General features: G+C 45.7%; 1 protein-coding gene across 1 annotated transcript in view; it reads left to right on the forward strand.

Moving 5' to 3' along the window:
* The first annotated feature begins 1,061 nt into the window (after nt 1–1,061).
* LOC147888617 (integrin-linked protein kinase 1-like) overlaps nt 1,062–27,979 on the forward strand; it is a 59,656-nt gene continuing 32,738 nt past the window's right edge. Inside the window, exons 1-6 of the mRNA XM_087392480.1 lie at nt 1,062–1,764; nt 2,072–2,146; nt 2,263–2,373; nt 3,950–4,029; nt 4,330–4,450; nt 22,870–22,949. Of these exons, the coding sequence (XP_087248606.1) occupies nt 1,447–1,764; nt 2,072–2,146; nt 2,263–2,373; nt 3,950–4,029; nt 4,330–4,450; nt 22,870–22,949 (785 nt within the window). The 5' untranslated portion in view covers nt 1,062–1,446. The remainder of the gene's footprint in view (nt 1,765–2,071; nt 2,147–2,262; nt 2,374–3,949; nt 4,030–4,329; nt 4,451–22,869; nt 22,950–27,979) is intronic.

Below are 27,979 nucleotides of genomic sequence, written 5' to 3' on the forward strand. Positions count from 1 at the left end.
GATAAATCCATCATAGGGAGACATCAACAGATTTTCAACATCTTTCACAATCCACTCGATTCATCACAAGTTGGAGAAGCATTGATCCTGCTGCAAGGAGGATTTCAACAATGCCGGAAGTTATTCGACAGGAATATGAGAACGGCGAGAGAATTTTGCGTCGTGCAGGTCGAAGCTCGCAGGAATTCCGGTTTGGTTCAAGCAGACAATGCGGTGCGGTAGGGAGGCCGTGATGCGGCAAGGAATGGCAAAAAATCGGTCGGAAAGGTGCTTATCAGGTCTGGACGGGGAAGGCATGGCGAGGGAGGTGATCGGCAACGATGGCGTGACTGATAAAGCAAGCTAGGTATGTGTCGTAATTTGCGCAGGTTTTGGAGGTCGCCAAGGTTTCCATCTTTGAGCTTTCAGCGATTGCGGAAAGAGCTTTTCTGCCATCGCTAGGAGCTCAAAGATGGAGATGTTGGACGTTGAGCGATGGCATAAAGCAAGCCGTGTTGTTATCGTGTGGAGGAAGACTTGTTTGTTTGGAGGAAGAGGAAGAATTATGTGCAGGAAAGCTTGTTTGTGTGGAGGAAGACATGTTTGATGCAGGAAGAGTTGTTTGCAGGAAGAATTGTTAGCAGGAAGAGTTGTTTGCAGGAAGAATTGTTAGCAGGAAGACTTGTTTGCAGGAAGGATTGTTTGCAGGAAGAAATTTCTCGGCGATGGCGAAGGAAACGAAACTGCTGGTTGAGTGTTTGCAGGAAGAATTTGTTTTCTCGGCGATGGCGAAGGAAACGGAATTGGCTGCAAAGCGCCGGAGATGTTTAGAATGAAGGAAACGGGATGGCTACAAAGCGCCGGAAACGTTTTAAATGAAGGAAACGGAATGGCTGCAAAGCGCCGGAAATGTTGTGAATGAATGAAGAAAGCGAAGGTGATGAAAATTGCTTCCACCGTCATTTCTGTGAAGCACCAGCTCTGCCAGTTTTGCGTCTTTACTCTCTCCCACGTGGTCTCGGGAACCTGACCACGTTTAAAGCTCTTTGCTCCCTTCGTCAGCTTTGTCGCTTTTTGCTCTGGATTTCCTCCTCACGTCGCCTTCCCCTCCTCCGTAGCACGAAAATCTTCCCGCGTTCTCCTGACAAACTCAGCGTGTTTCCGCGTGAAGCACATATTGTCTCTCCTTTTTCTTTTCGCACCGGAACTGTGGCTCCGCCTTTGTGGTCCGGTTCGCTCACGGGAACCTGCTTTTTTGCTCTCGATCCCCCTTGCATTTCTAGCTGTTACAGAGTCCCCTTCTGTAGTCCGCTCAAAAAGCATTTCAGTACAGGACGAACTAGCTGCGGTAGCAACTGCAGAGCAGTAATTCTCTCTTTCGAAGCTTCAGTTTCAAGGAAGAAGCTCTGACAATCTAAAAAGGCATAGATCATCAACTACGTTGAAACCCCAATTCATAGCTTTGCTATGGAAACTCCCAAGCAAAGGTTCGCCTTAGGGAGGCAGTCCTCCCTAGCTCCGCCAAATCCCGATGGCGAAGGAGGATCTAGCACCTATTGTCTTCCGGAAAAGCTCGATAAGGCCATGCAATTGTTATTCCTCTCAAACAAAGGGGATGAGGAAGGCATTCGTGCGTTAGTTGCAGAAGGCGCAGATGTGAACATAGGTGATTTCGACGATCGCACAGCTCTTCACGTTGCTGCTTGCGAGGGGCACGCTAACGTAGTGGAGTACTTGGTGAAGCAGGGAGCGAATGTGAATGCCCGAGATCGCTGGGGAAGCACGGTAAGCAACTTGTCCTCCACTCAAAACTCTACGTTGATTCAAACCTCTGACTTCGATGACGAGTGTTTCTTATGTCCTCGTTTATTGTGTACGAGAAAACTTCATGTTATGTCCTTAAGTCTGTTCGCACGTTGGGAAATCGTTCGGCTACTAGTACCTTGCTGTTCGACAGGGCTTTCGGGTTGAATTTAATTTTCGTGTACTGCATCCCTTACCTTTGCGCAAAGTTCTCATTCGCAGATCTCATGCACTACTTTGTTCATGGATCCCGATCTGATGAATCCCTACGTTCGCTGTATTTTGGCAGCCTCTTTCAGATGCGAAACATTACGGCAATAAGGACGTCGGCAAAATTCTTGAAGCTGCTGGTGCTAAGCTTCCTGTAATCACTACGATTCGCCTTAAGAGCTCATCCCTCCTCTCCTCGTGTACATTTGGCTGGTCGTGGTGGTGGTAATAGAGCACCTAATCCGCATACCCCCTTGTGCTCCTTGGCAGGAAAGCTCAAAGAAAGTACCAATGCAAGTCTCAAATCCAACCGACGTGCCCGAGTACGAAGTCAAGCCCGATGAGTTAACTAATTTAAGAAAGGACGACAGATTGACAGAGGTGAAGCAAAGCACCTTTTTTATTATGGTCATTGATCCGCATGGATAAGTCCTTTCCAGTCCAAGGGAACGTCAGCAGCTGCTGCTTTTTGAAAAATATGGAGTGTCGCTAAAAAAGCAGTTAGAGTGGTCCTGAATTATACTCTCTCCGTTTGATAATCGTAGCTATTGTTGCAAAAAATGGTCTTTTAGGTTGAATCAAGTTGTCTGTATCTCTGGGGAAGGTGGTTGTCCTGTGAGTCATTGAGGCGTTTGTGGAAAATCACATGAATGAAACATGCATCTGAATTTTGAAACATCTATGCGAGAGACAGTCTTTAATGTTCGCACAATACACTCTCCCACAGGCCAGGAAATTTCAAATTGCCGAACAATTCAACTCTGTTAGGGCCACAATGGGCCTTAAATGTCCTCATCTTCTTGCTGAAAGGAGGTCATGCCTGATGGCCACTGAGCTGCTGGGGTTGGCCCACATCAGAATGTCCCCAGGAGCCCCCGTCAATACTGACTTATGCTGAGAGCATGCTGTGGTGGCAGCACATATTCACATCGTCCATGTTGTGCATGGTCGCTCACCGGATTCCTTAGGTTATAGATAAGCGATGATAGAATTTGGTAAAATCTTATTCGCTGAGAGGTAATGATCATGTGTGTATAGAATCCTGCCCAGTGATGAAGATCTTTGGTGCATTTGGATGTTGCTACAGAGGTTGGTGAAAATAATGCAGGTTGTTGCACGGCAAGATGACCAACATTAATGGCATGTCTGCTGGTTGATGTTTGAGGAACGCATGTGGGAAACACAGACAAAATTTTTATTGAGGGCCAAGAAGATTCACAAATTGTTTGAGGAAGATTCTGTTTCACATAGATGCCTCCACGTGTCCATGTGTTGTGAACTATTTTTTATCTAGAACAAGATGTTGTAGATAGATGATAGGACAGGACTCACATCATCCAGATATGTGGGTTGCGATTGGGATGCATGTCTGCTGGTTGATGTTTGAGGAACGCACTTGGGAAACACAGACAAAAATTTTATTGAGGGCCAAGAAGATTCACAAATTGTTGAGGAAGATTCCGTTTCACATAGATGCCTCCATGTGTCCACGTGATGTGAACTATGTTTTATCTAGAACAAGATGTAGATAGATGATAGGAGAAGACTCACATCGTATGTATGCCCAGGCTTTTGTAAGTTGAGTCTTCTGTAAGTTACCTGACAATCACCCAAGGTGGTTCCACAAGGTAACCAATGTGATAATTTCTGACCTCAGCTTCAAGAAGAACAAGAATGGTGGATAGTCTCAAGGTAAGTGCAGGCTGCAAGTGGCGCATGCTCCCATGTAGGTGTGCACACGAAAGTCACTATCTTTGGGGGTGTCTCAGATTCTAGAAGCTAAGTTTCGAGAATTTATACTATTATGTATTTCTTTAATCAGGCATTGTTGCGTGCCAATCTTACTTCGATTTGTGCTTCATAACAACACAATTTTGAACGTTTCAAAAATTTCTCCTTAAAACGTATGAAGCCATTCGTTTATTTCAATGTTTATAATTTGAGTTATGCTTTGCAGTACAAGGTTGCCAAATGGCATGGGATATTCGTTGCTGTTAAGGAGATTCCAGGTCACCTTTCAAGTCAGCCGCAGATGGTGTAAGTAATGGATAATCACTGCAGAAGAGCTGAAATGTTGGTCTAAGTTTGTTAACTAAACGATACTACAAAAGGATCGCTCGTAGTGTTTTCTGGATCTGTGAGTGGTTTCTGTTATTGAATATTATTTCGTCATGGCAACGGCAAACTGTAATTAGCAATTGGAAGATCTGATTACACAGGGAAACTTGAGCTTATTTTTAAGCGCTTTGTGAGTTTGTAGTCTGCATACTTGTCTGCAGACTCTAATAAATTCCTTATATCTCAATTTCCAAATGAATAATGTCCCTTCTGTCACAGGAAGGCCTTCCGCAATGAATTGGCTCTACTACAAAAGCTGCGACATCCAAATATTGTACAATTTCTTGGTGCTGTGACTCAAAGTACTCCAATGCGTATCATTGTGGAGTACTGTGCTGGGGTAAGGTTTCTTTAGCTATTATATATAAAGTGCAATGCAGTGGCCTTGGCAGAGAAGGTTTTGGAAATTTTAAATTGTAGTTTCTGTAAAACCTACAGGGTTAGTTTCTTTGGAAGATAGGGGATATATTGTGTTGTGAAAACTGTACTTACCATTTTTGCTTGCAAATCATGAGAGGCGACATGTTTCTGGTCTCACATGTGGATGCCATATTGGAGAATTATAAGATCAATCCATATATGAGATTGGTGGACGAAGAGATTGTATGCATCACTGGGGTTGAACAGAGTTGTCACTTCTGTGAGAGTGCAGTGGAAACTGAACAGAAAAGGAGAGAGCACACACACAAAAGGTACCAAAACTGCAAGAGAGAAGGAGAGAGCAACTGCAAGGGATATCAGGGAAAAGCCATCTATCTGCTGGGCAAAGCCAACTGTGAGATGATACAACAATGAGACGGGGGGCCTATATACAGCCTCTCCCCCTCCTAGTTGGCTGCTACAACAGGCGGACCAGCCTGCCTAAAATGGGTTGACCCACCTACTCCATGTGGCTGACCAAGCAGCCAAGGTGGCCGACCAGCAGGTCAGTCCACCTCTGCAAACCACCTGACTGTTGGGGCCTGGTAACCCGACCAGCAGGTCAGGTCTGCTGCCCTAAAGGTTTTCCTGAATGGCCCTCTGTATAGGCCTACAAAAGGCGCCTCCAATGGGCTTCCAACGTGGCAGCGAACAGGTCACAAGGAGACCTTGTATACTGCTGCATCAGACCTGCAGCTGTCCTGGAAAGACACGCAGAGAGCACAACTCCCAGGCGGCCTGCCAGCAAGCCCTTAGGGCCCTGACATGCTAAACTCCACGCCTTTTCCATGACCTTGTTTGTGAACAAGCTGTCTAGCTTTGTTACTACTCCTGGAAGAGAGGCAGATACATTTGGTCGATGATACAGTTGACACCCTCACGGTTCTTCCAGGTTGCAGTCTGGTAGTTTCCATCGACGGCTTGACATGCTTCGGGTCTTTCCGATGAGGGCCTATCCTTATTCTATTCCTTGACATTGCATTGTTCAAGGTGAAGCTTTTGTGCCGGGAGACTTCGATGCTCATAGTGGACCAGAGCAGAGGGATAGAACTGTTAGAAAATAGGAGGGCATAGTTGTTTCCGTACTCGTATGGTTGGCTGATACATACACATATGAAATAATTATTCCATACGCGTATGGTATGGCCAATCATACTTGGCTTTTTTTGGGACGGAAAACGAGGTTCCTTGACCTCTATGAAAAGGTTTTTTAATCAATTTCTTGACTTTAAAATGAATACAAGTTTGAAGTTGAAATTTTTGTAGCTCTCTGTCAATTAAATGTGTACCATATATATTTTCCTTCCTTTTTTTTGGGTAAAATTAGGGTCACGTATGATTCAGCCCCAAAGGCTGATCCGTACTCCAATCATACTTCCGTACCCGTATGCTGTATGCGTATGGCAACGTATGGAAAAAACTATGTAGGAGGGAATGAATCACTCAATCCTCAACCCAAGATCTCTCCAACTCTCACACACTCAACTCAGATAGATGATCACAGATGCAACAAACACACACTCAGAAATATAGATGGAATAGATGGAGAGAGAGAGTATATTCATCCACCGGATGGTGGGCAGAAAATGGCTCCAAGGGAGCAGTACAAATCACAGCAGGGTGCTGGAGCAAACTGATGAACTCTCTCTCACAAACTCTCCCAGATCTGAGTGCTGAACGCTGCCTTGGAGAAGGCTTTCTGTAGTGCACTGGATGCAGGGATCAATGGAGAAGTGGGCCTTTTATAGGCACTGCCCAGGCCCCTTCAGATGACCGACCAGCAGGGTCGGAACCCTGTCTGGTGGCCGACTTCATGGACCCCATAAAACTGACCAGGGTTGGCCCTGGTCGGTGGCCCTGGTTGGGCCGACTTGGCCTGCCGCAGGCCCCTATATAAGGGTGCCCTGTGCAGCCAGTCTGCGCTGCTGCAGGAGCCTCCATGTGAGGCCTAAAGCCCCCTTTTACCTGCTGTTGCAGGCTGCGACCAGCCCGTGTGCTGGTCGCCTATACCTGCCATGCTCTCCTCCCTCTGGTTCTGGCCTGAGTCTCTCTCCCAGCCCTCCTATCTCTCACTGCCCCTTGTCCCCTCAAATCGGGGGCTCACAGGTGGGCACAGTGAGAATCTAACAAGAACACCTAGTGTCTGACACATTACTAGGATCCGACCCATAATTTGTTTATTTACAATGGAATGGAGAGCTGACCCGTTAGAACCTGTAACCTCAAAGTGACTATGGCTACCCATGCAGACTATAGATTAGTGCATCCTTCATTGGACTCCATACAAGGCCAAGTGTTTCGAGCTCCCATGCTTCCCCTTGGGCCCTTTTGAGGGAGTGACCAGACCTTGGAATGGGTGGCTAGCTGTTACACTCAAGTTGAGCTAACATGACCTCGGAAGGGTCGGTCGACATTTTTCTTTAAAGGATCAATGCTTGTATTATATTTGTTGGGCTTTACGTAAATGATCAGAAAGGAATTAAAGTCAAGGTCCTTGGTGAGGGTGATATGGCACTAGACTAGGTGGATCTAAGGCTAAAGGGTCTAAATGCATTAAATGTGCCAACGGGCAAATGATTCAATGATATCCCAAGAGAGGGGTAAATGATGCATTTAGGAGGTACCTTAGAATGAAGACCTGTGGCATACTAGATCCATCTAGGGAATTGGGTCTCGTTGGGATTTGGCAAGCAGGAGCTTTCACGTAACGTAATCATCTTGAAAGCTTGCAACCATCGAGGTTGGCTGGGAGGAAAATACGTGCCTACGCCCGTGATTGTGAAGAAAGTTAGGCCTCATAATGAGTTAATGTGTTGTTTGACTCAGCGTCAACGCACAATGTAATTAACTCCAAGCTTGTAAAGAGGCTGAAACTAAAGACTAGCCCATCTGACTATGCATATACAGTCAGAATGGCAGACAAAAGTTCAACTGAAGTATGGGACCAAAGGGTTACCCAGTTGGAACTTCGAATTCAGGACTATGCTGAGAAGCTTGATTTTGAAATGACAAAGCTTGCTCATGCAGACATAGCCTTGGGTAAGGCTTGGCATTCTAGGAAAAATCCAGCCATAGATTGGAAAAAGCACATTTATCAATTCAAGATGAATGATGTGCTGAATGTCTTACGAGGTGAAAAAGATATACCTCAAGGACCATTGGTTTCCGTAATGGAAATTCGAAAAGCTCAAGAAGAGTTTTGTTTCTTTATACAGCGTCGGTAGAGCCGATTGATGATTCTTCGGCTAGCACTGATGTTGCTCAAAATGGAGAGATGGCCAAGCTGGCTGATAAAATAGCAGAGGAGTTCTCTGATTGTTTTAGGGATGAGTTACCTTATGGGTTACCTCTAGAGCGGAATGTTCAGCATAAGATTGAACTAATCCCGGGGCAGAACCTGTAAATAGACCTTCCTATAGGTAGAGTTTTACCGAAGAAGCGGAGGTACGAAGACAACTGGAAGAATAGCCAAGCAGGGGCAGATTCAACCCAGTTTCTCACCTTTTGCTTCACCAATGATATTAAAGAAGAAGAAAGATGATACTTTTCACCTCTGTATAGATTACAGAGCATTGAATAATATCACTTTTAAGCACAGGTATCCGATGGCTCGGATCGATGATTTGCTAGATGCATTACATGGGGCCGTAATTTTTAGTAAGATAGATCTTAAATGTGGTGGCTACCATCAGATCTATATTAGAGTCAAGGATGTACATAAAACCGCTTTTAGAAGCAGGTTTGGGCATTATGAGTTGTTGGTAATGCCCTTTGGACTTACCAATGCTCCAGCTACATTCGTCATGCTTATGAACGATTTACTACGTCCGTATATCGGAAAGTTTGTAGTACACTTTATTGACGATATTCTTATATTCAGCAAAAGTATTGTTGAGCATTACGAACACTTAAGAATAGTGTTCAGTACTTCGAGAAAAGCCAGTCTTTATGTAAATAAAAAGAAAACTATATTGTGTATGGTAAGACTTGAATATTTAGGATTCATAATTACTTGTGAGGGGGTAGAAATGGATCCAAAGAAAGTGGCTGCGATACTGACTTAGCCATCCATCAGAGTTTGACCGCTTTGCGATCATTCTTGGGATTTGTCCAATTTTATCGAAGGCATATCAAAGGATATTCCGAAATAGTATCGCCATTGACTAATCTGACCTCAGATAAAGTACCTTTTATATGGAGATCTACTTTCCTGAAAGTTTTAACACCATAAAACAAGCTGTGGTCTCAGGACTGGTGTTAAAAATAGTTGATCCCCAGAAACCGTTTTTCCTTGAAATCGATGCAAGTGGCATTGCGGTAGGAGCAGTTGTCCTCCAAGAGGGAAGGCCAGTAGCCTTTGAAAGCAAGAAGCTTTCTCCCTCTCAACGAAATTGGCCAACTCATGAATTAGAGTTGTATGCTGTTGTCCATGCTCTGAAAACATGGAGACATTATTTGTATGGGTCAGAGTTTTATGTTGATGTTGATCATGATACTCTGAAACATTTTTGTAAACAACCTGACTTGAGGGGCCGCCAAGCTAGGTGGGTAGAACTCATGCAGGAGTTTAACTTGACGATTCGGTACCGAAGAGGGAAGAATAAGAAAGTTGCTGATGTGTTGTCACGCATTATGCATAATATGAGTTTCACGGTATTAGAGAGTGCTCTAATGATCGAGATTAGAGAAACTCAAAAGGTGGACAAGTTCGTCCAGAGCCTTTCGCCTAAGGCTCATGTGTTCAAATCCGGGGAAAAGGATGACCTGGCATCCAGAAATGGCCAAACTTATGCAAGATATACCATAAGAGATGGTATGCTGAAAAGAAATGGGAAGGTAGTAGTACCTAATCAGAATGATCTCAGGCAGAGAGTCATTCAAGAATGCCATGATAGCCCATGTGCGGGACATTTAGGAGTCGAGAAGACATATGATCTCGTGAGACGATATTTCTTTTGACCAAAGATGAAAAAGCATATTCATGAATATGTGACACGTTGTTTTTAGTGTTAGGTAAGTACGCTGATGCCTGAAGAGGGAAGGAATGTTACGCTCAAGTTGAGGTAACATGACCTCGGAAGAGTCGGTCGACATTTTCCTTTAAAGGATCAATGTTTGTATTATATTTGTTGGGCTTTACGTAAATGATTAGAAAGGAATTAAAGTCAAGGTCCTTGGTTAGGGTGATATGGCTCTAGATTAGGTGGATCTAAGGCTAAAGGGTCTAAATGCATTAAATGTGCCAAGGGGCAAATGATTCAATGATATTCCAAGAGAGGGGTAAATGATGCATTTAGGAGGTACCTTAGAATGAAGACATGTGGCATACTAGATCCATCTAGGGAATTGGGGCTTGTTGGGATTTGGCAAGCAGGAGCTTTCACGTAACGTAATCATCTTGAGAGCTTGCAACCATCGAGGTTGGTTGGGAGGAAAATACGTGCCTACGCCCGTGATTGTGAAGAAAGTTAGGCCTCATAATGATTTAACCGTTAGACTAGGCAGCCCTGGATTAGGCAGCGCACATCAATAGGTGGTGTCTGAGAGCCTACATAGGCTCTGACATGGTATCAGTTCATGGACCTTCAGCTGTGAATGTGCGTAGCTCCATGTACCATGTGGTGGTGTGTGGATCGTGATGCAGATATGATGCGACAGCTAGTGCAGCAGCAGCACAACAGTAGGTACTCAAAGTAGAGAGCTGCAAATGGCTGTTGTCGCAAACGTTGATACGAACAGTAGGCTCAAGGTCCACGGATCAGACATGTGGCACATTGGCCCCACCAACAATTTGTTTGTCTTCTATAGAAGCAAAATATAGGGCCCCTTACCATAGGAGCCTATGAAACAATATGGCCTAGAAGAAAATTGACAGAAATATATTGTAGTGACGAGACAAAGCGAACCATGATAAACTGTGATACTCGGTCTGCTTGAGAACTAGCAATATACAATTCCAAGACAAAACATATTGATGTTTGAGAGCATTTCATCAAGGAGAGAGTGCTACTTGGTGACATGATAGTAACATTGTGATAGCAAGGGTAATATTGCAAGCATTTTTGCCAAACCACTGGAAAAAGAGCTTTTGGAGAAGGCATTAAAGTATACCCGTCTATTTATGTTGGGTGTTAGTAGAAGGGCACCTTTGTTGTTTGCTCTAATTGCCCAATTTAGAATGGTTAGCACCACTCTTGTGGGCCCATTACACTCCGTATGGCTTGCCCTCCCTTAATTATGATTGCCAATGACAGTATTCCTTTCTATACAGTTTGAGGTCAATGGCCCATCTCTCTTTACAGTTTAGTAAGGACCTCATGAGGCACTTGCTGCTCCACCAACCAATGACACTCCCATGAAGGGGTCAAGGACAAAGCATCCAAGCATAGCCGTTTCCTAATGCGGGTGGTATAGGGGAATAGTTGTTTGCTCTGGTTGTCCAATTTGGGATGGCCAAAACTGCTCTCTCTGATCCATTGCCAGTCAATGGAGTACAAGACCCCAGCATACGTTGGATCTCTATCCTTGGTCTTGGACTTTTATGGAAATGAATATTTGAGGCCTATATTGTAGAAGACCGGGTAACGTGGATCAATATTATAATCCACGAAGAAGACTTTGAGTGGCATTTTCAGTCATGGAGAATTGATTGGGCTAGAATCTGTCCTTGAGCTCCTAATATATCCACAAAAGAGGGCAACTCATTAAAATAAATTTCAAAGAAGGCAAGGGAGAGGAGGCACCTTGCTTTACCCCAATGGTGCTACTCATCTCCTGTGTGGTGCACATTCTTCTTGTAACACTTTCATTCAAAGTCATGACTGCCTATTTAACGTTGTGTGTACCCAAGGCTCGGAGTTGTCCGATGAGGCGAGTCTATGGTAATGAGGAGAGAGAGAGAGAGAGAGAGAGAGAGAGAGAGAGAGAGAAAGAAAGAAAGAAAGAAATTTTATTAAAGGTCCACGGAAGGCCATACATGGCCTATGGGACACGAAATCATCCGAAAGGAAAATACATCATCAACGATGCGCCAACTAGGTGGCCTCATCGTAATACCGCTAAGATGCCAAAAATGGCTACAAAAATCCTAGATACAAAATGAAATGAAATAGAGTACCAAAAATGCCTAGATACAAAATGTAAAATATGAAATATGAGGAACATCGTCTTCCCTAAGGGGTCTGTGATCCAAAGAAATGATGGAAGTCATGGCCATCGACCATGCCTCCTGCCATGAGTGTGAAGATCTGGGCAAGTGTCAAATGGGCTGCTGGCGGTGCCAAGTCTCCATGGAGCAATCTCCTCCGAAAATCTGCCATCATCCTCCGTCGTCTAGAAATAAAGCGACGGGTACGGCCTCTGTGTAAGATCATCCTGTGGTGCTGCCGGATCATGTCATATATGGTAGAGAGAGAGAGAGAGAGAGAGAGAGAGAGAGAGATGATATGATAGTATTAAAGTCCTCTTGAGGCCCTTAGACTGGTGATTACTATCAAATAATAGTGGTCTTTTTCATTCAGTGAAAATAAACCTTTACAAACTTTTATATGTTGTGAGTATTTGCTCGGCTAGCTTGTGTGCTAACCTGAGGACTTGCACTCCAAGGCTTCCTTTAGGTAGCTTCCAAGCTTTTGGGCGGGCTGTTCCAGCAGGATTTTCACGTTACCCCTGCTGCCACAATTTTTTTCTCTGATGTGTGCATAGGTTCAGCATTTTAGGAGCACACGTTGCTCATCTTCTACCTCCCTTGCGAGGCAGATTTTGCAATTTTTTTTTTGTCTTGAGATCTTGGGTCTTGCCCACCTGCCCATCTCCAATGTCCACCTCTAGCTCATGTGAGCTGGTTCTTATTTTGCAATTAAATGCCTTTTGAATATTGTTATATCCTCGGCAAGTGATTTCTGCCTTTCATACTGTCCATTGGGTTAATTTCCCACTCGTAAAATTGTATTTTGTTCCTGGGTCTAGCCATATTTTCTGTAGTGTTTCTGCATTACTAATTCTCTGATTTCAGGTATATCAGCAGCCTTTATGCACCATAGGTCCATCCATTTCGCTCTGTCTCTGCGCCAGCCATTGGTCTTTGTAACCTCCATTGCTTTATGTGGTATCTGACTTGCATCGGTCTTCCCAAGCTTGTTGAGGTACCCCATATACTGGCAGAATGCTTCTCCCTCCAGTGGTATCATATCCGTCTAAGCCGATTGCATGGGATAGGCTGTCCGTGCCTTGCCCCTAGTTCTCCTATGAGAAAGCGTTAATGCATTGTTTCTATTCTTTTCCAATATGCTCTAGAGAGCACAAGTGCAAAGAGAGAGAGAGAGAGAGAGAGAGAGAGAGAGAGAGAGAGGTCTTCAGGAGACCTTGCGGGTCTATGAGACAAGGTACAAAATACATGTAACCCATACAAGCCATTGTGGGCTGAAGCAAAGGGCTCACTGAGGCCCTTTAAGTGCTAAAAATGCAAAAAAGCTAGTACAAAATAGTAGGAAAAGAGCAATCAAATACTGCTCAGAAGCAGAGCTCCAAGTACACGTGCAAGCTCTATATAACCCGGCTCCATGATGGCCTAATATGTGTGTGTGTGTGTGTGTGAGAGAGAGAGAGAGAGAGAGAGAGAGATAGAGAGAGATGTATTAACGTCCGTGGGAGGCCTAGCGGGCACTATATGACAAAGTGCACAGAAAAAGCGAACTCATACAAGCCTCAATGGGCTCAGCAAAGGGCATGCTAGGGCCCTTGCTGAGTACTAATCTATGCTAGCAAAATTATAGTCATGATCATAATCACTCAAGTGCAAACTGAATCAAATCAATCTATCCAAATACAAACTAAGACAAGTCAGTCTCGGAGCTGGGACTCAGAAACCGAAGCACGTCAGAGTGATGGCTCTTTGAATGAGCTGTGAAGATATCCCGTATCTGTGCCTATCAGGCTGCCTCGTGCAGTGGTGGTGGGGGACGTGGTCTCCTCGATCTCTGAACTCTCTAGGCTGTCCAGAGTGACCCCTTGTCTTTGTCGGTCACCCCCAAGGAATGCTGTGATAGGTCGGACCACAATAGAATGTGCTCTGGGCACTCTTTGTCTTGCCGAGGTCTCTGTGTCTGACACGTCCCAGCACTCCTGAAACCTCTGATCTGCAAGCAAACACAAGAACACACACAACGTGAGAAAACTGAGCAGGCTGCTCACCACCCAACCATGACATCCTCGGGATGTGATCCCGAATCAGGAGATGTCCCCTCCGAGCCACGAGCTGAGCTACTGGCACGAACTCCCAACCAGATCCAAACCAACCTAGTGTCCCATACCTCCAGGTGGAACTGTGAAGCCTGGGATCTGCTACTGGGCCTTGGGCTACGCTATGATGCATGCGCGCGTCTGCGACTCAATCCAGGATCAGACCTAGCACCTGGGAATGAAACTTGCTCCCATCGGCTCTACTGAGAACTGAACCCCTGGGCCCCTTTTATAAACTCGGGCCCCAAGCGCAAAAAATAGCGAAGACCTCTAACTGGTCTTCTGCAGAAGTTTGTAATTAACAAAGTTGTGAGAGTTGCCCGGGTCAAAGAGAATGTGAACTCTTTGGTCCCTAACTTCTCCATAAACTCGGAAAAGATCATGGGAACCAAATAACGAAGTATTAAAAGTGCAATTACAAGAAAGTGGGCAGGTAATAACATTTACAGAAATACCTGTCATCGAAACTTGGTTCGCTCCCTTGGCTTTGGTATTGGTACCCGGACCCGCCTGGAGCTTCGGTCCCAGCGCTTGCTTTTGATTCTTGCGCTTTGGACACTCATTCTTGGTGTGGCCCCGCTCGTCGCAGTAGAAGCAACGGCCTTCCTTCTGAAGCTTCAAGGTACGAAGGAAACGGGCTCGATCATTCTTTGCCCGAGTCAAGTGTTTCTTGGAGGCGCTGTCTATAGACTTCGTCTCCCCGGTACCAGTGGTAGACTGGAAGAACTTCCGTTGGTTCTTCCCACTCGAGTCGGAAACTGTGGTTCCCTTTGCACTGGCCATGGTATCATCATAAATACGCGCGTAATGTTAGAAATGACCCAACAGAGGGTACACGCAGCGGAAGACTTATAGTAATGCCCAGGAGCTCACACAGTGTGCGGTGTGGGTGTGGAATCACAGACTTCTTTACTTATGTGCATACAATAGGTGTGCAGACTCATCAATAGACAATGAACCAACCAGATAGAGAAACCACCAAAATATATATTTCCGTCCACAACTATGGACACAATACAAAAGAGACAGATCGAGAGTCCCACCAATGGTGTGGTCCTATGATCTTACCACAAGGTACTTCTCCTATCTGCTGGCTATCTCTAGACTCGAGCCCGCGTGCTCCACCTCGAGCGTGAGTAGACTTTCCGTCTAGATCCCTTCCACCTTGCTGTCTTTGCACCAGCCTAGGTGGGCAGCACCCTCAGCTAAGTCTGCAGCTACTGAATGCTCTCTTCTCCTCCAGTGATGAGGCCCAAGACAAGATCCCTGCTGCTCCTTTCTGATGGGGTTTTTCTGCTGCTCCAAGTGATGTGAAATGAGGCCCAGGGCCTCTCCTTTTATAGGCCCCAAGGGGGCTGGCAAAAAGACCGACCAGCCTGTTACAGACTGGCCGACCAGTCTGTGGCTGGTCCAGCCCTAAAAGGGCACACACCCCAGGGCTTTTGGCCCAAACTTCCAGGGTCCTTTGGCCCTCCATTCAAGGCAGGTATCCAGCCTATAAAAGGCCTGCGACCAGTCTGTGGCTGGTCCAGCCCTAAAAGGGCACACACCCCAGGGCTTTTGGCCCAAACTTCCAGGGTCCTTTGGCCCTCCATTCAAGGCAGGTATCCAGCCTATAAAAGGCCTGCCTCCTGCCCACTGACAGCCACATTTCCTGCTGCATATCTGGGCCTGCACATCCTGCCATATCTGTGCCTCTGCCAGGCCCTCTTCCCAGCCACGCGTCCTGCGCCGTACACTGCTGATGTCATCGCGCCCTGCCAGGTCAGATCTAGGGCTTGCTGTCCCCGCCTTCTGCTCCTTCCACAGGTTCCGTCCTTTGCAGCCTTCTTCTCTTGTGAGGTGCTGCCCATGTGGCAGCCCCCTCTCTCTTTCTTCTCTGGGCATCTTCTGCCCTAGGTCTCCCTCCCCCACGCTCTCCTCATTTGGGGGCTTACAGATGGGGAGGTGACCTTTCCAACACGTAATTCATGGCCTCTTGCAACGTGGTACACTTGTTCTTCTTAATTTGCAACTTGTAGGAGTCAGGCAAACCATCCACAAAGAAACCTAACAAGGTCACTGGATCCATCTTTGTAGCTCTGGTCTGCAAATCCCGAAACCTCTGAAGATAAACCTCAAAAGTCAAGTTCAGCTTGGACATATCGAGGGCTTTAAGCTTGCCTACGATATCATAGTCGTCCTCCTTCTTCAGGAACTCCTTCCTGAAGACCCCTTTGAAATCTATCCATCTTACAGGCTTAGGTTGGAGGTCCTTCCACCATAACAAAGCCTTTCCTGACATGAAGCCGGCTGCAAGCTGTATTTTCTTTTCATCTGGGTATGGGTGGAACTGGAAGTGTACTTGCCACTTGTGCAACCAAGTGTCAACAACCTCCTTGGTATGAGACTTCTGATCTCTGGGAAAAGGATCTGGAGTTATGTTCGGACCTAACACTGAAGCCATGGCTTCCACATGCGTGAGCGCCTGAACAGTGCTAGTCAGAAGTGTGAGGATAGTCTGAATCCCTTGGAGTTGCTGCGTCAACCCCGTTTGATTCGCATTAACTTGCTCAAACTTTCCATCAAGAGCAGTTGTGAATTCACTGAAGGCTTTCTTCGTAATCAGATCGTCGTAGAGACCCTGGTCTTCCTCCGTAGGGTAGTCCAAATCCTGGTCACCCATGGCAAACTCAGGATTTACAGAATCAGCCATGTCTGAAATCTGATCTGAAAAGAGTAGCGAACTGAGAGAAGTGACTGGTGGAATCGAAGCTGGAAGGAGAGTGGAGCAGAGAAAAAAAACCGTCCCAAGAGGAGGTGACGAAAGAAGAGAAGCTGGCCGAGAAGAAGGGGTACAAAGCTGACGATCAGCTCGAGTAGGTGAACCCGGAGACTCCTCCTGCTGGTTCCGCTGCAGGCTGTACTGTACGGAAATCTGCTGCAGCTGTAGCCGTACCTAGGTGGTGAAATTCTGGTAGAGGTGTGGAGAGGTCGTCTGGCGCACTCTAGCATAGGCTGTGGCTGAGCTTGGGATCTCGCCAGGTTGTAAAGGAGACAGTGCAGCTATTCTAGGAAGCTATGCTTTCTAGAAAAGCCCACCCTCCCAAACTTGGAGGGTTGATGCTCTTTTTAGCATGCACACCCTCCTAACCTTGGAGGGTCGATGCTTTTCTCGCCCCACCCTCCCAACTTGGAGGGTGGTGCTTTTTTCGCACATCAGCCTCCCCGAACAGCCTAGCCGCACCCTGCTCCAGCCTATGGCGCACCCCCCTGCCTGGCCGAATCACGCTCCAGCCCTAGGCGCACCCTCAGCCTCACCTACTTGCGTCACCTAACCCCTACGCAGCCCTGACCAAAACACGGGATCCCCTAGGGTTCCTGTCAACCCTTCGTCTACCCAACAGCCCCTCTCACGCCTCTCCTCCAATCCTCTCCACTCTCTCCTAGCTACACCTCACACCCTCTCTCACTTTTCCCTTCAGTAATTTCGAAATCATCACTCACCTTCTTCCTACCTTTTCCCTAAATCCTGACCACTTCCCATAACCCATGAACCAGCAAGATCTTGCAGCAACAAATTTCGAAATTAGGGCATACCTGGAGGATCAAATCGTCCAAGATTTTTGCATCAGAAGTTCCTACCTCAGGAGCTGGCTCTGATACCAACTGACACGTCCCAGCACTCCTGAAACCTCTGATCTGCAAGCAAACACAAGAACACACACAACGTGAGAAAACTGAGCAGGCTGTGTTGGAAAGGTCACCTCCCCATCTGTAAGCCCCCATATGAGGAGAGCATGGGGGGGGTGAACCTAAGCACAAAAGCATGGTACCCAGGTGCTAGTGAAGGGCCTGGCAGAGGCAGCTCAAGGCGCCTTCATGGCAGGATGCAGTCACGTATTAGGCGACCCGGATGGCAAGGGTTGCAGGCAGGATCTCGACTTGCAGCAAGCCCTGGACAAGGCTCAATGACAGCAGGCCAGCACAGCAGGCTGGAACAGGCCTCACATGGAGGCAAACAGTGGCGCAGGGCCATGTGGCAAGGCGGGGGAGCAGAGGCTGGGCTGGACACTGTATATATAGTAGGGCATCTGCCCTTGAAAGGTGGGCCAAGGGCCCTTGTAATGAGAGCCCCAAAAGGGCAGCCCACAGTCCCATAAATGGGGAGCTGTGGGGTCGGTTTTCAGACAGACTGAGTCGGCCAGATTAGGGCTGACCAGTCGGTTTTTTGGTGCAGGCCTTGGGGCCTATAAAAGGAGAGGCCTTGGGCCTCATTTCATCATCATCTGGAGCAGCCAGTCCACCAGCAGAAGGAGCAGCAGCAGGGCTACCTTTGGGCCTATAGTCAGGAGGAGAAAGAAGTACCTTGTGCTGCAGACTTAGCTTGCAGGAGGCTGCCCACCTAGGCTAGTTTCCAGACAGCAAGGTGGAGAGGATCATTCTGGACGGAAAGTCTACAGAAGCTCGAGGTGGAGCACGCGGGCTCGAGTCTAGAGATAGCCAGCAGAAAGGAGAAGGACTTTGTGGTAAGATCAGAGGACCACACCATTGGTGGGACTCTGGATCTGTCTCTTTTGTATTGTGTCCATAGTTGTGGACGGAAATATATATTTTGGTGGTTTCTCTATCTGATTGGTTCATTGTCTATTGATGAGTCTGCACACCTATTGTATGCACATAAGTAAAGAAGTATGTGATTCCACACCCACACCGCACACTGTGTGAGCTCCTGGGCATTACTATAAGTCTTCCGCTGCGTGTACCCTCTGTTGGGTCATTTCTAACAGGCTGCTCACCACCCAACCATGACATCTACGGGATGTGATCCCGAATCAAGAGATGTCCCCTCCGAGCCACGAGCTGAGCTATTGGCACGAACTCCCAACCAGATCCAAACCAGCCTGGTGTCCCATACCACCAGGTGGCGTTGTGAAGCTTGGGATCTGCTACTGGGCCTTGGGCTACGCTATGATGCAGGCGCGCGTCCGCGACTCAATCCAGGATCAGACCTAGCACTTGGGAACGAAACTTGCTCCCATCGGCTCTATTGAGAATTGAACCCCTGGGCCCCTTTTATAAACTCGGGCCCCAAGCGCCAAAAATAGCGAAGACCTCTAACTGGTTCGTACCCTTGCCACTCAACCCGAGAATCAAGCCTGCCTAGCTCTAAGCCTCCCCAGGCTACCTGAGCTAGTCTTGTGTACCCAGTACACGTCAGATACCAATCCGTGCACATGACAGTGTCCCTCTCTCTGTGGTACTTTGACTTTGTTGGCTGCTAATCCAGGCTGCTCTCATGTTGGCTAGCTCCTCCTCCTCAACTCTGAATCCTGATGTGTCCTGGGGGTGACTCAAATGTATAGAAGTCTGTGACGCGTTGTTGAGCCCGGTCCGCCTCTTTGTCCTGTGGTCTGGCCATTCCCTGCTGTTCTCAGATCTGTTGCAGTAGTCTCCCTGTGTCGGCGCATCTCCATCAGACTGAGCCCCAAAACAGAGCCTTCTCCTTTAGTGCTGGCCTTCGTCATGACTGAGTTTGCCCTTCACCTTTGGAGTGCTGACAGAAACTCAGTACGAAGACTTTGTATAAATGGATGCTCAAGTATGTGTGGGTGTGTGGATTTGTATGTGTGAAAGCATATTTTTATACTATGGTCTACACCCACTGTTGGGCGTTGATGACGTTGGATGAACAAAAAAGATAGAGCCTAGGCCGCCTTCACAGCCACCCTCATCCACATTTAAAGCAATTGAACAACACAATCACAAGGTAAAAGACGTTCATTCAAAATCCTCGTCTCTACATACATCTACATTCAGCACATACTCTGGCTACATTTCCTCCGGAAGCCAAACAACCTTTGCCCACTCCTCATCACTCACATATATTACTACAGTCCAATAATCACCATGGACCACGGACATCAAAATTTCAACATTGGATCCCTCAAATGGCAGATCACAAATCCCCGGCCCAAGCTCCAGTGATATGATCATTTCATTCTTTTACTGTAACGGTAAAAAGCATTTATGGCCACGACCCAATGAGATTAGAAGAGCGTGGGTAGCTTTATATCCCAGCAACTAGAGCATGTATCCTCGTACTAGGAACCGAGACAAGCCCCCCTCAAAACTGACTAAAACTGGACCACACAAACTCAAAGAGAACCCAAAGACTACACAGCCCAAGACAAGTAGACTTCAGAACTGAACTTCCCTCAACAACTCAGAGAGCAGTCAGCTTCAAAATGCTTTCAACCCACAACCCACACAAAGGTTATCTTCATGATTTTTCAAGACATCAACCCACAATCAGGAATTCCACAGCCAAGACGCCTAAGCCTCCATCAAGAGCAACAGCTTGTAACTCGTCACGTGATCATAACTGCACCATAGTATCTCCTTCTCAATCACCAAGCTCCAGCATTCCATAACTCTCCCCAAAGCCGCAGTTCACGAACCAAAGAGTGAAAAGAACTGGCTAACAGATCACATCAACATCTCTACTCTTACACAACCACTTCTACTGTTTACATCCTTCTCTTGCTCATAGAATACTCCATGCTCATAGCATCATGTCGCCAACAGTCCTCCAGCCAGCAGAAAATGATACCACAGCTATTCCTCAAGCTTTTGCTAAGCAATAGCTCATAACCAGCCACATACAAGCCCACACGGAAGACACCTCAAGCAACAGCCTCAGCCTCTTTATCTCCTGCAAGCCCAAGCCCGCATTCTTGCTGCAGCTCATGCTCTCTCCGTCCAAGGTACTCCAGCTTCCCGTCAGCCTGCATATTAGAGACGCCCTTCATCTAGAAGCTCCCGGTCAAGCAAAGGCCCGCACTTGTCATGCACAAGCGAAACTCTCCTACAGACTCTCTTTCTTTGTTGCTCACAGTGCTCACATGTTGACAGGGTTCACCAACCTCTTATGGAGTCACCATCCTTATCTCAAAGCTCCCCCGTTATCTGTCACCTTCAAGAAATTATATTTATCTCTTAGCTTCTCAGCTCATGGAGTCGCGGAGCTCACGAACTCATGGCCTTCCGTCACCCAAGCTGCTCCCAACCTCCAAAACAACAGCTCATAACCCATTTCTGCCTTCACGCTTTGATCCCCAGCACTGTGACTGTCTTACTCTTGGAGCTCAAGGAGATTTCTCCCATTCCAAGGTTCTCCATGTAGTAGTGTCACCAGGCCTAAGTCCAGCAGCCTCACTCCTAGTGCAATAGCCCCATCGTCATCGCGTGAAGATACCAGCAGCACTCGCAATGACCCTTCTCTCGAGCCCATACGTAGTCATCTATCAAACCACCTCCAATTAGCACCTCCCAACAGAGCTACGGCCTCTCAATCGTCAAGCCCAACACTCCATAGTCGACACGCCACAGCCATATAACTCCTTCCAAAAGCAATTGCCCTTCTACCCGGCTATAGAGTATAGGTGCACCAACAAAATTCTCAGAGCTCCTTATACACAGTAGAGACGCCACCTCCAGGAACCCGTCACCCACAATAACTTTCACACCCAAGTTTAGCTTCCTGCTCACACGCGACCTCCCATCAACAGCGAGCCTCTCCTTCACGTGAGAATCTAAGCATCATGGCCTATTTCTTACACACAAAGCTCAGGGAGTTTTGTTGCCCAAGATACTCCTTGCTGCACAATATCATCACCACAGCCACCAAGAATCTCTCCACATAGGAAACAATTCTCTCCCCCAACAAGCTCACACCCTCCCTTCTCTGAAATCCTCACGGCCTGCATAGTAAGGACGCCTTCCTCGCATGCTCCTTGTCGCTCACAAGCCTCCATACCGTATCGTAGCCCTCGTCCCCTCAGAAGCTCACTCCCCCTTAGTAGATGAGACACCATCCCTCTTCTAGCAGAATCCGACATCGCCTCCTGCGAGCTCCTCATCCAGAAACTCCCCATCTCCCTCTCGTAGTCACAGTTGCATGCATGCCTTTCTTGATTCCAGCCACGTCATCTTGATTAGCCACCTCATGCTTGCGGCGGTTTGCCTTTTACCACTTGCCAAGCTTTCCCACAGCTTAAACCAAGGCTTATATGTACCACACTTAGACTTTGTGCACACTAATGCATGCCACAAGCACTTAGCATCTAATTGCCGACCGACTAACCACATATAGTGAAATAATCCCGACACACGGGAGACAAGGCATCCACGACAAAAAATGCTCATGCTTTCATGCACATATATTAGCTCAGGACAACCATGAAAACATTTGTCATCCCACACAATCACACAGTCACACACTGGATACCATGCTGTAGGATGTCTGGTGCACCCACACTGCTGTCATCATTTCCCAAGAGTCCTTGCAAAAGCATTTACAATCTCAAAAAATATTTACATCAGTATAGAGAGTGTCCATAAATCAAAACTACCACCCACTAGCTATGTGCCTACCCATCAGCATGCAACAAGTGGAAAACTTATTTACATTTTTATCCACACAACATCAGTGGGGATGTCATAGTAGCTAGTCACTACTATGCGTGATGGAGTTTATGGCTTTCAACTTTATGAGTGACTATCATGAGATTGAAACTGCACTGTGTTGTGTTTTTAGAGCATGAGTTTGGGAATGTTCTTGGATTCATCTAGGTGTAAGAGCCAAATGTAGACTTGGTCAGTTAAATGGATCGGTCGTGATAGAGGACCGAAGCCACTCCCCTCTAGCCACTCCCCTCTAGGACCGAAGCCCTCGGATAGGTTGGGCAAACCCAAACAAAATGCTCCTCTGTCTCAACCGCCCCTAGCGTACATAGTGTGAAGACAGGCTGCTCTTTGGGTATAGCTGTCGCTCTCTCTGCCTCAATCCTCAACTGATGGGACGAAACCGGCATTTGACCAATGGCAATCCTCAGTGCATGGACTCCTTTGTCCTCATGATAGTGGGGTCTGATGATGAATCCCTCCTCTGATACTCTCAAGAAGTGGTGAGAGAGAGAGAAAGAGAGAGAGAGAGAGAGTACATATAAGATTGTCCTCAATGGTATTTGTGTTGTAGGAAAAATGATAGATGTTGTGGTTTAAGCATGCTTTATAATTGCGTGGATGCTAATGCCTCATGATCACTATTTTTTGTAGGGCGACCTACACCTTTATCTACAAAAGAAGGGCCGTTTGGAGACGAGCAAAGCTGTGAGATATGCTCTTGATATAGCAAGGTCAACTTTCTCCTCTAATTTCAAGCAATCAATTGAAGCTTGTTATGGTGGATTTTTTAGTGTAGAACAAAGTCAAAGAGGCTAGAAGCATAGCTTTATCCCATAAGTTTTAGTTGCTATTACGCTAGTTTCAAGTCAAAATTATGCAATTTGCGGCTTATTTATGAGTGTTTAGTCTCGAGTCTACAAGAACTAGTTATGAATAAGAACTCCTAATTGAAACAATGTAGTTATGGTCCTTTACTGTGGCTATAGGATTAAGTACATATCTTGATGCACCTAGTGTATTATATTGTCATAAAGAATGATATATGCAAGATGAAACAAGAAAAGTCAGCTTTTACACGCCAAAACCTTAGCTTTGCTATTGCTATAAACCTTAATGTATTGTAAGGCACTTTTGTATGCATTATCATATAATTGAACTTTCATGGGATGAGATGACCTTCCATTATTTCATATCATGGTGGCAATGGCAAAACACGCACATGTGAACATACAGACTTTTTTTAATGTGGTAATACTTTATGTGAACACACACACACATTTTTTTTTGGGGTGGAATCTTTGAGTCATTATATTACAAAGAAGCTATCCGAGAAAGGGAGAGCTATAATACATCAAGAGAAAATCTCAGTGTAGGACAAATATACATCATGATCAAAGACACGAGATTGCAAGCAATAAAAAAGCGATTGCTGCAAAGAGTGTCCGAAGAAAGGGAAAGTGGAAAAAACAAGATCACCAAAGACCCCATGATTACGATCCTTCCAAGAGTCCAGAGTGCCCAGTACGGAACCCAAACAAAAAAGAAATCAAACTCTTGTTTGGGTGGGATGTACACCAAAAAGCCAGAAGAACTTGCCAAAAGCAATCTGAGGAAACCAGGCTCTCAAAATCTGCCCAAGGAAGTCCAAGAAAGCACGAGAGGAAGGACAATGCCAAAAGAGACGAGGCAGAGTCTCTCTCGGAGCCAGACATCTGCGACAAATAGAGGAAGCAATATGTCGTCGTGCCAAGAGCTGTCCATGAGGGAGAATACCCAACAAAGCTCTTCACAAGAAAACCTTGACACATCTAGAACTGCTTACTCCTAGCTTTACATTGAATCACGAGCACAGGCACACAAAATCACCTCCCAGCCGATCTCGGTGGTAGTGAGCTTTCTTATCTGAAATTTCTTACGTTGAAGCTCTTGCTTACTAAATTTCCACCAAGCCCCAAAATTCTCTAGGTGGAGCTAGTATGCCACATGTCTTCAATTTAGGGTCCCTCCTTAATGCATCTTTTACCCCTCTCTTGGGATATCATTAAAGCCATTTGCCCCTTGGCACATTTCATGCATTTAGGTCCCTTAGCCTTAGATTCACCCAGTCTAGTGCCATGTCACCCTCACCAAGGACCTTGACCTTGATTCCTTTTTGATCATTTACATGAAGCCCAAACAAATATAATACAAGCATTGATTCTTTAGAGGAAAATGCCGACTGACCCTTCTGAGGTCATGTTACCTCGACTTAAGCGTAACATTCCTTTCCTCTTCAGGCATCAGCGTCCTCGATGATAAAGTTTGGAAATACTTTTCGTACCTGGTATACGGATTCCCAGATAGCTTTTGATAGAGGTAAACCATGCCATGCAACCAACACCGTGGGTATCTTCCGATTGCGTACTTGCATTGTTCCTCGGTCTGCTTTCAAAGGCTACTGGCCTTTCCTCTTGGAGGAGAACTGCTCCTACCGCAATGCCACTGTATCGGTTTCAAGGAAAAAGGGTTTCTGGGGATCAACTATTTTTAACACCGGTCCTGAGACCACAACTTGTTTTATGGTGTTAAAACTTTTCTGTTGATTCTGTCCCCATATAAAAGGTACTTTATCTGAGGTCAGATCAGTCAATGGCGATACTATTTCGGAATATCCTTTGATATGGCTTCGATAAAATTGGACAAATCCCAAGAATGATCGCAAAGCGGTCAATTTTTAGGGATTGGCCAAGTTAGTATCGCAGCCACTTTCTTTGGATCCATTTCTACCCCCTCAGGAGTAATTATGAATCCTAAATATTCAAGTCTTACCATACACAGTATAGTTTTCTTTTTATTTACATAAAGACTGGCTTTCCTTTAAGTACTGAACACTATTCTTAAGTGTTCGTGATGCTTAGTATTACTTTTACTGAATACCAGAATATCGTTAATAAAGTGTACTATAAACTTTTCGATATACGGACGTAGTAAATCGCTCATAAGCATGACGAATGTAGCTGGAGCATTGGTAAGTCCAAAGGGCATTACCAAAAACTCATAATGTCCAAACCTACTTCTAAAAGCAGATTTATGCACATCCTCGGCTCTAATACGGATCTGATGGTAGCCACATTTAAGATCTATCTTACTGAAAATTACGGCCCCATGTAATGCATCTAGCAAATCATTGATCCGAGCCATTGGATACCTCTGCTTAATAGTGATATTATTCAATGCTCTGTAATCTATACAGAGGTGAAAAGTATCATCTTTCTTCTTCTTTAATATCATTGGCGAAGCAAAAGGTGAGAAACTTGGTTAAATCTACCCTAGCTTGAGGTATTCTTCCAGTTGTCTTCGCACCTCCGCCTCTTCGGTAAAACTCAACCTATAGAGAGGTCTATTTACAGGTTCTACCCCCGGGATTAGTTCAATCTTATGCTGAACATTCCGCTCTGGAGGTAACCCATAAGGTAGCTCATCCCTAAAACAATCAGAGAACTCCTCTGCTATTTTATTAGCCAGCTTGGCCATCTCTCCATTTTGAGCAACATCAGTGCTAGTCGAAGAATCATCAATTGGCTCTACCGATGCTGTACAAAGAAACAAAAACTCTTCTTGAGCTTTTCGAATTTCCATTACGGAAACCAACGGTCCTTGAGGTATATCTTTTTCACCTCGTAAGACATACATCACATCATTCATCTTGAATTGATAAATGTGCTTTTTCTAATCTATGTCTGTATTCTTCCTAGAATGCCAAGCCTTGCCCAAGGCTATGTCTGCATGAGCAAGCTTTGTCATTTCAAAATCAAGCTTCTCAGCATAGTCCTGAATTCGAAGCTTCAACTGGGTAACCCTTTAGTCCCATATTTCAGTTGAACTTCCATCTGTCATTCTGACTGTATATGCATAGTCAGATGGACTAGTCTTTAGTTTCAGCCTCTTTACAAGCTTGGAGTTAATTACATTGTGCGTTGACGCTGAGTCAAACAACACAATGACATCATGATCAGCTACTTGCCCTTTCATCTTAATTAACTCGGTATCATTAAAGGTTGTATATCCTGTTGCTGCGGGCTTTGACAGGATATTATCAGATGCACTAGTTACTAACTTAGCAACAGACACACATAACAAAACAGATACTGACCTTTGAGAAGATCGCGCTAGCTGAATCTGCATCTATTCTGCTCTGGGACTTCCCTCCATTTTCACGTCGCATTCTAAGACCACCATCTCAGCCATCTGACGATCCTTGTTTCGTGGACAATCTTTCCACTGATGAGGCTGAAGGCATCCAAAACACAAGCCTTCTCTCCTCGCTTTTTCCCTTTGCTCTTGGTTCAAAGAAGACTTCGACCAAGCCCGGGCTGCCATTGGTGTTACTTTTCTTTTCATTCCAATAGTGGTACTTGATTTAGGAGTCTCAACTGGTTTCGCCTGCTTGGCTTGACCACTAGGCTGTGAGGCACTCCCAATCCACTTCTTCTTAAAACCAGTTTTCTTCGGGTACCCATACTGAGTCCCAACCTGCACAAACCCACTTGGTCTGTTCCCTTTTACATCCTCATAGTTTAGGGCTATGGCAATTGCTTCATCTAGCGTGTTCGCATACTTAGCCCAAACTTTCATCTTGATTCGATCATTCAATCCAAGGATAAAATCTTTTACTTGGATTGACTGAGGTAGGGGGTTCATCAACCTTCATTACACTTTCTCTGACCTTATCAGTGTATTCCGCCACTGATAAATTTCTCTGACGAAGGTTTCGAAACTGATCCCAAGCTTGGGATGCTTCATCAGGAGGTAAGAAGTGTTTTCTAAATTCTTTCTTAAACCTCTCCCAAGTAGTGGATGCCACTCCATCTTTCTGCTGTTTTATCCACCACCTATCTGCTGCCTCATTAAACATGTGGGTGGCCTCGCGGATTTTCTTGATATCATTCATGATTTCACAAATGGCGAAGGCCTCGTCCCATTTGTGTAACCAGGTCTCAATGATATCGAAACTACGGTCAGACATTCGACCAGAATACTTTTCTGGCCTATAATTGGCAATATTAGCCACTTTCACAATTCCAAGACGAACATTCAGAGGCCAAGTTGCCAATTTCAAGTACTCCATCTTTTTCTTGAGTGCTGCGAGAATCCAATCAGATTGTTGACGAGGAGAAAGTGTCAAACTCAAAGGATAGCCAATATGATGAACCAATTGAGTTGGTGGGATGATTTCTCTAGGCCATAAGAGAGAGTGCCATTCCTTGGAATGCAAAGGCAACAATTTTGATTTCTGAAAATTTACATGAAGCCTTAGCAACTAAACCATATAAAGAAAGAGCTTGCATTAGCTCAAAAAGATCATGCTTTGTATTGCGGGGAATAGCAATATTATCAGTGATATGCCTGCGAGGAACAAAACCATATTGTGCAGGATATAAACCATCATGCAAGTATCCTTTAATACGATCGACCACCATTTTGGTGATGATTTTATAAATGACAGGCATAAGAGTAATGGGTCTCCAATCAACCAATGATTCACAAATTTGCTTTTTGGGAAGAAGCTTTACTAGCCCTTTTTTCCAAGAAACTGGCATATGTTGCTGTTCCCAGCATGGTTGATCATACGCAGCAAAATGGGCTTGAGAAGATCCCAGTATGCAAGAAAAAATTCCTCCGTAAGGCCATCCCATCCCAGAGATTTCCATTTACCACATGATCAGACAGCAGTGGTCAATTCTGTTTCAGTGAAAGGGCATTCAAGCTCAAGAGCTTGTGC

The sequence above is a fragment of the Dipteris shenzhenensis genome, chromosome 21 (assembly GCF_047967505.1).
Source record: "Dipteris shenzhenensis isolate YYH24624 ecotype China chromosome 21, Dip_SZ_1.0, whole genome shotgun sequence".
Classification (NCBI taxonomy): Eukaryota; Viridiplantae; Streptophyta; class Polypodiopsida; order Gleicheniales; family Dipteridaceae; genus Dipteris; species Dipteris shenzhenensis.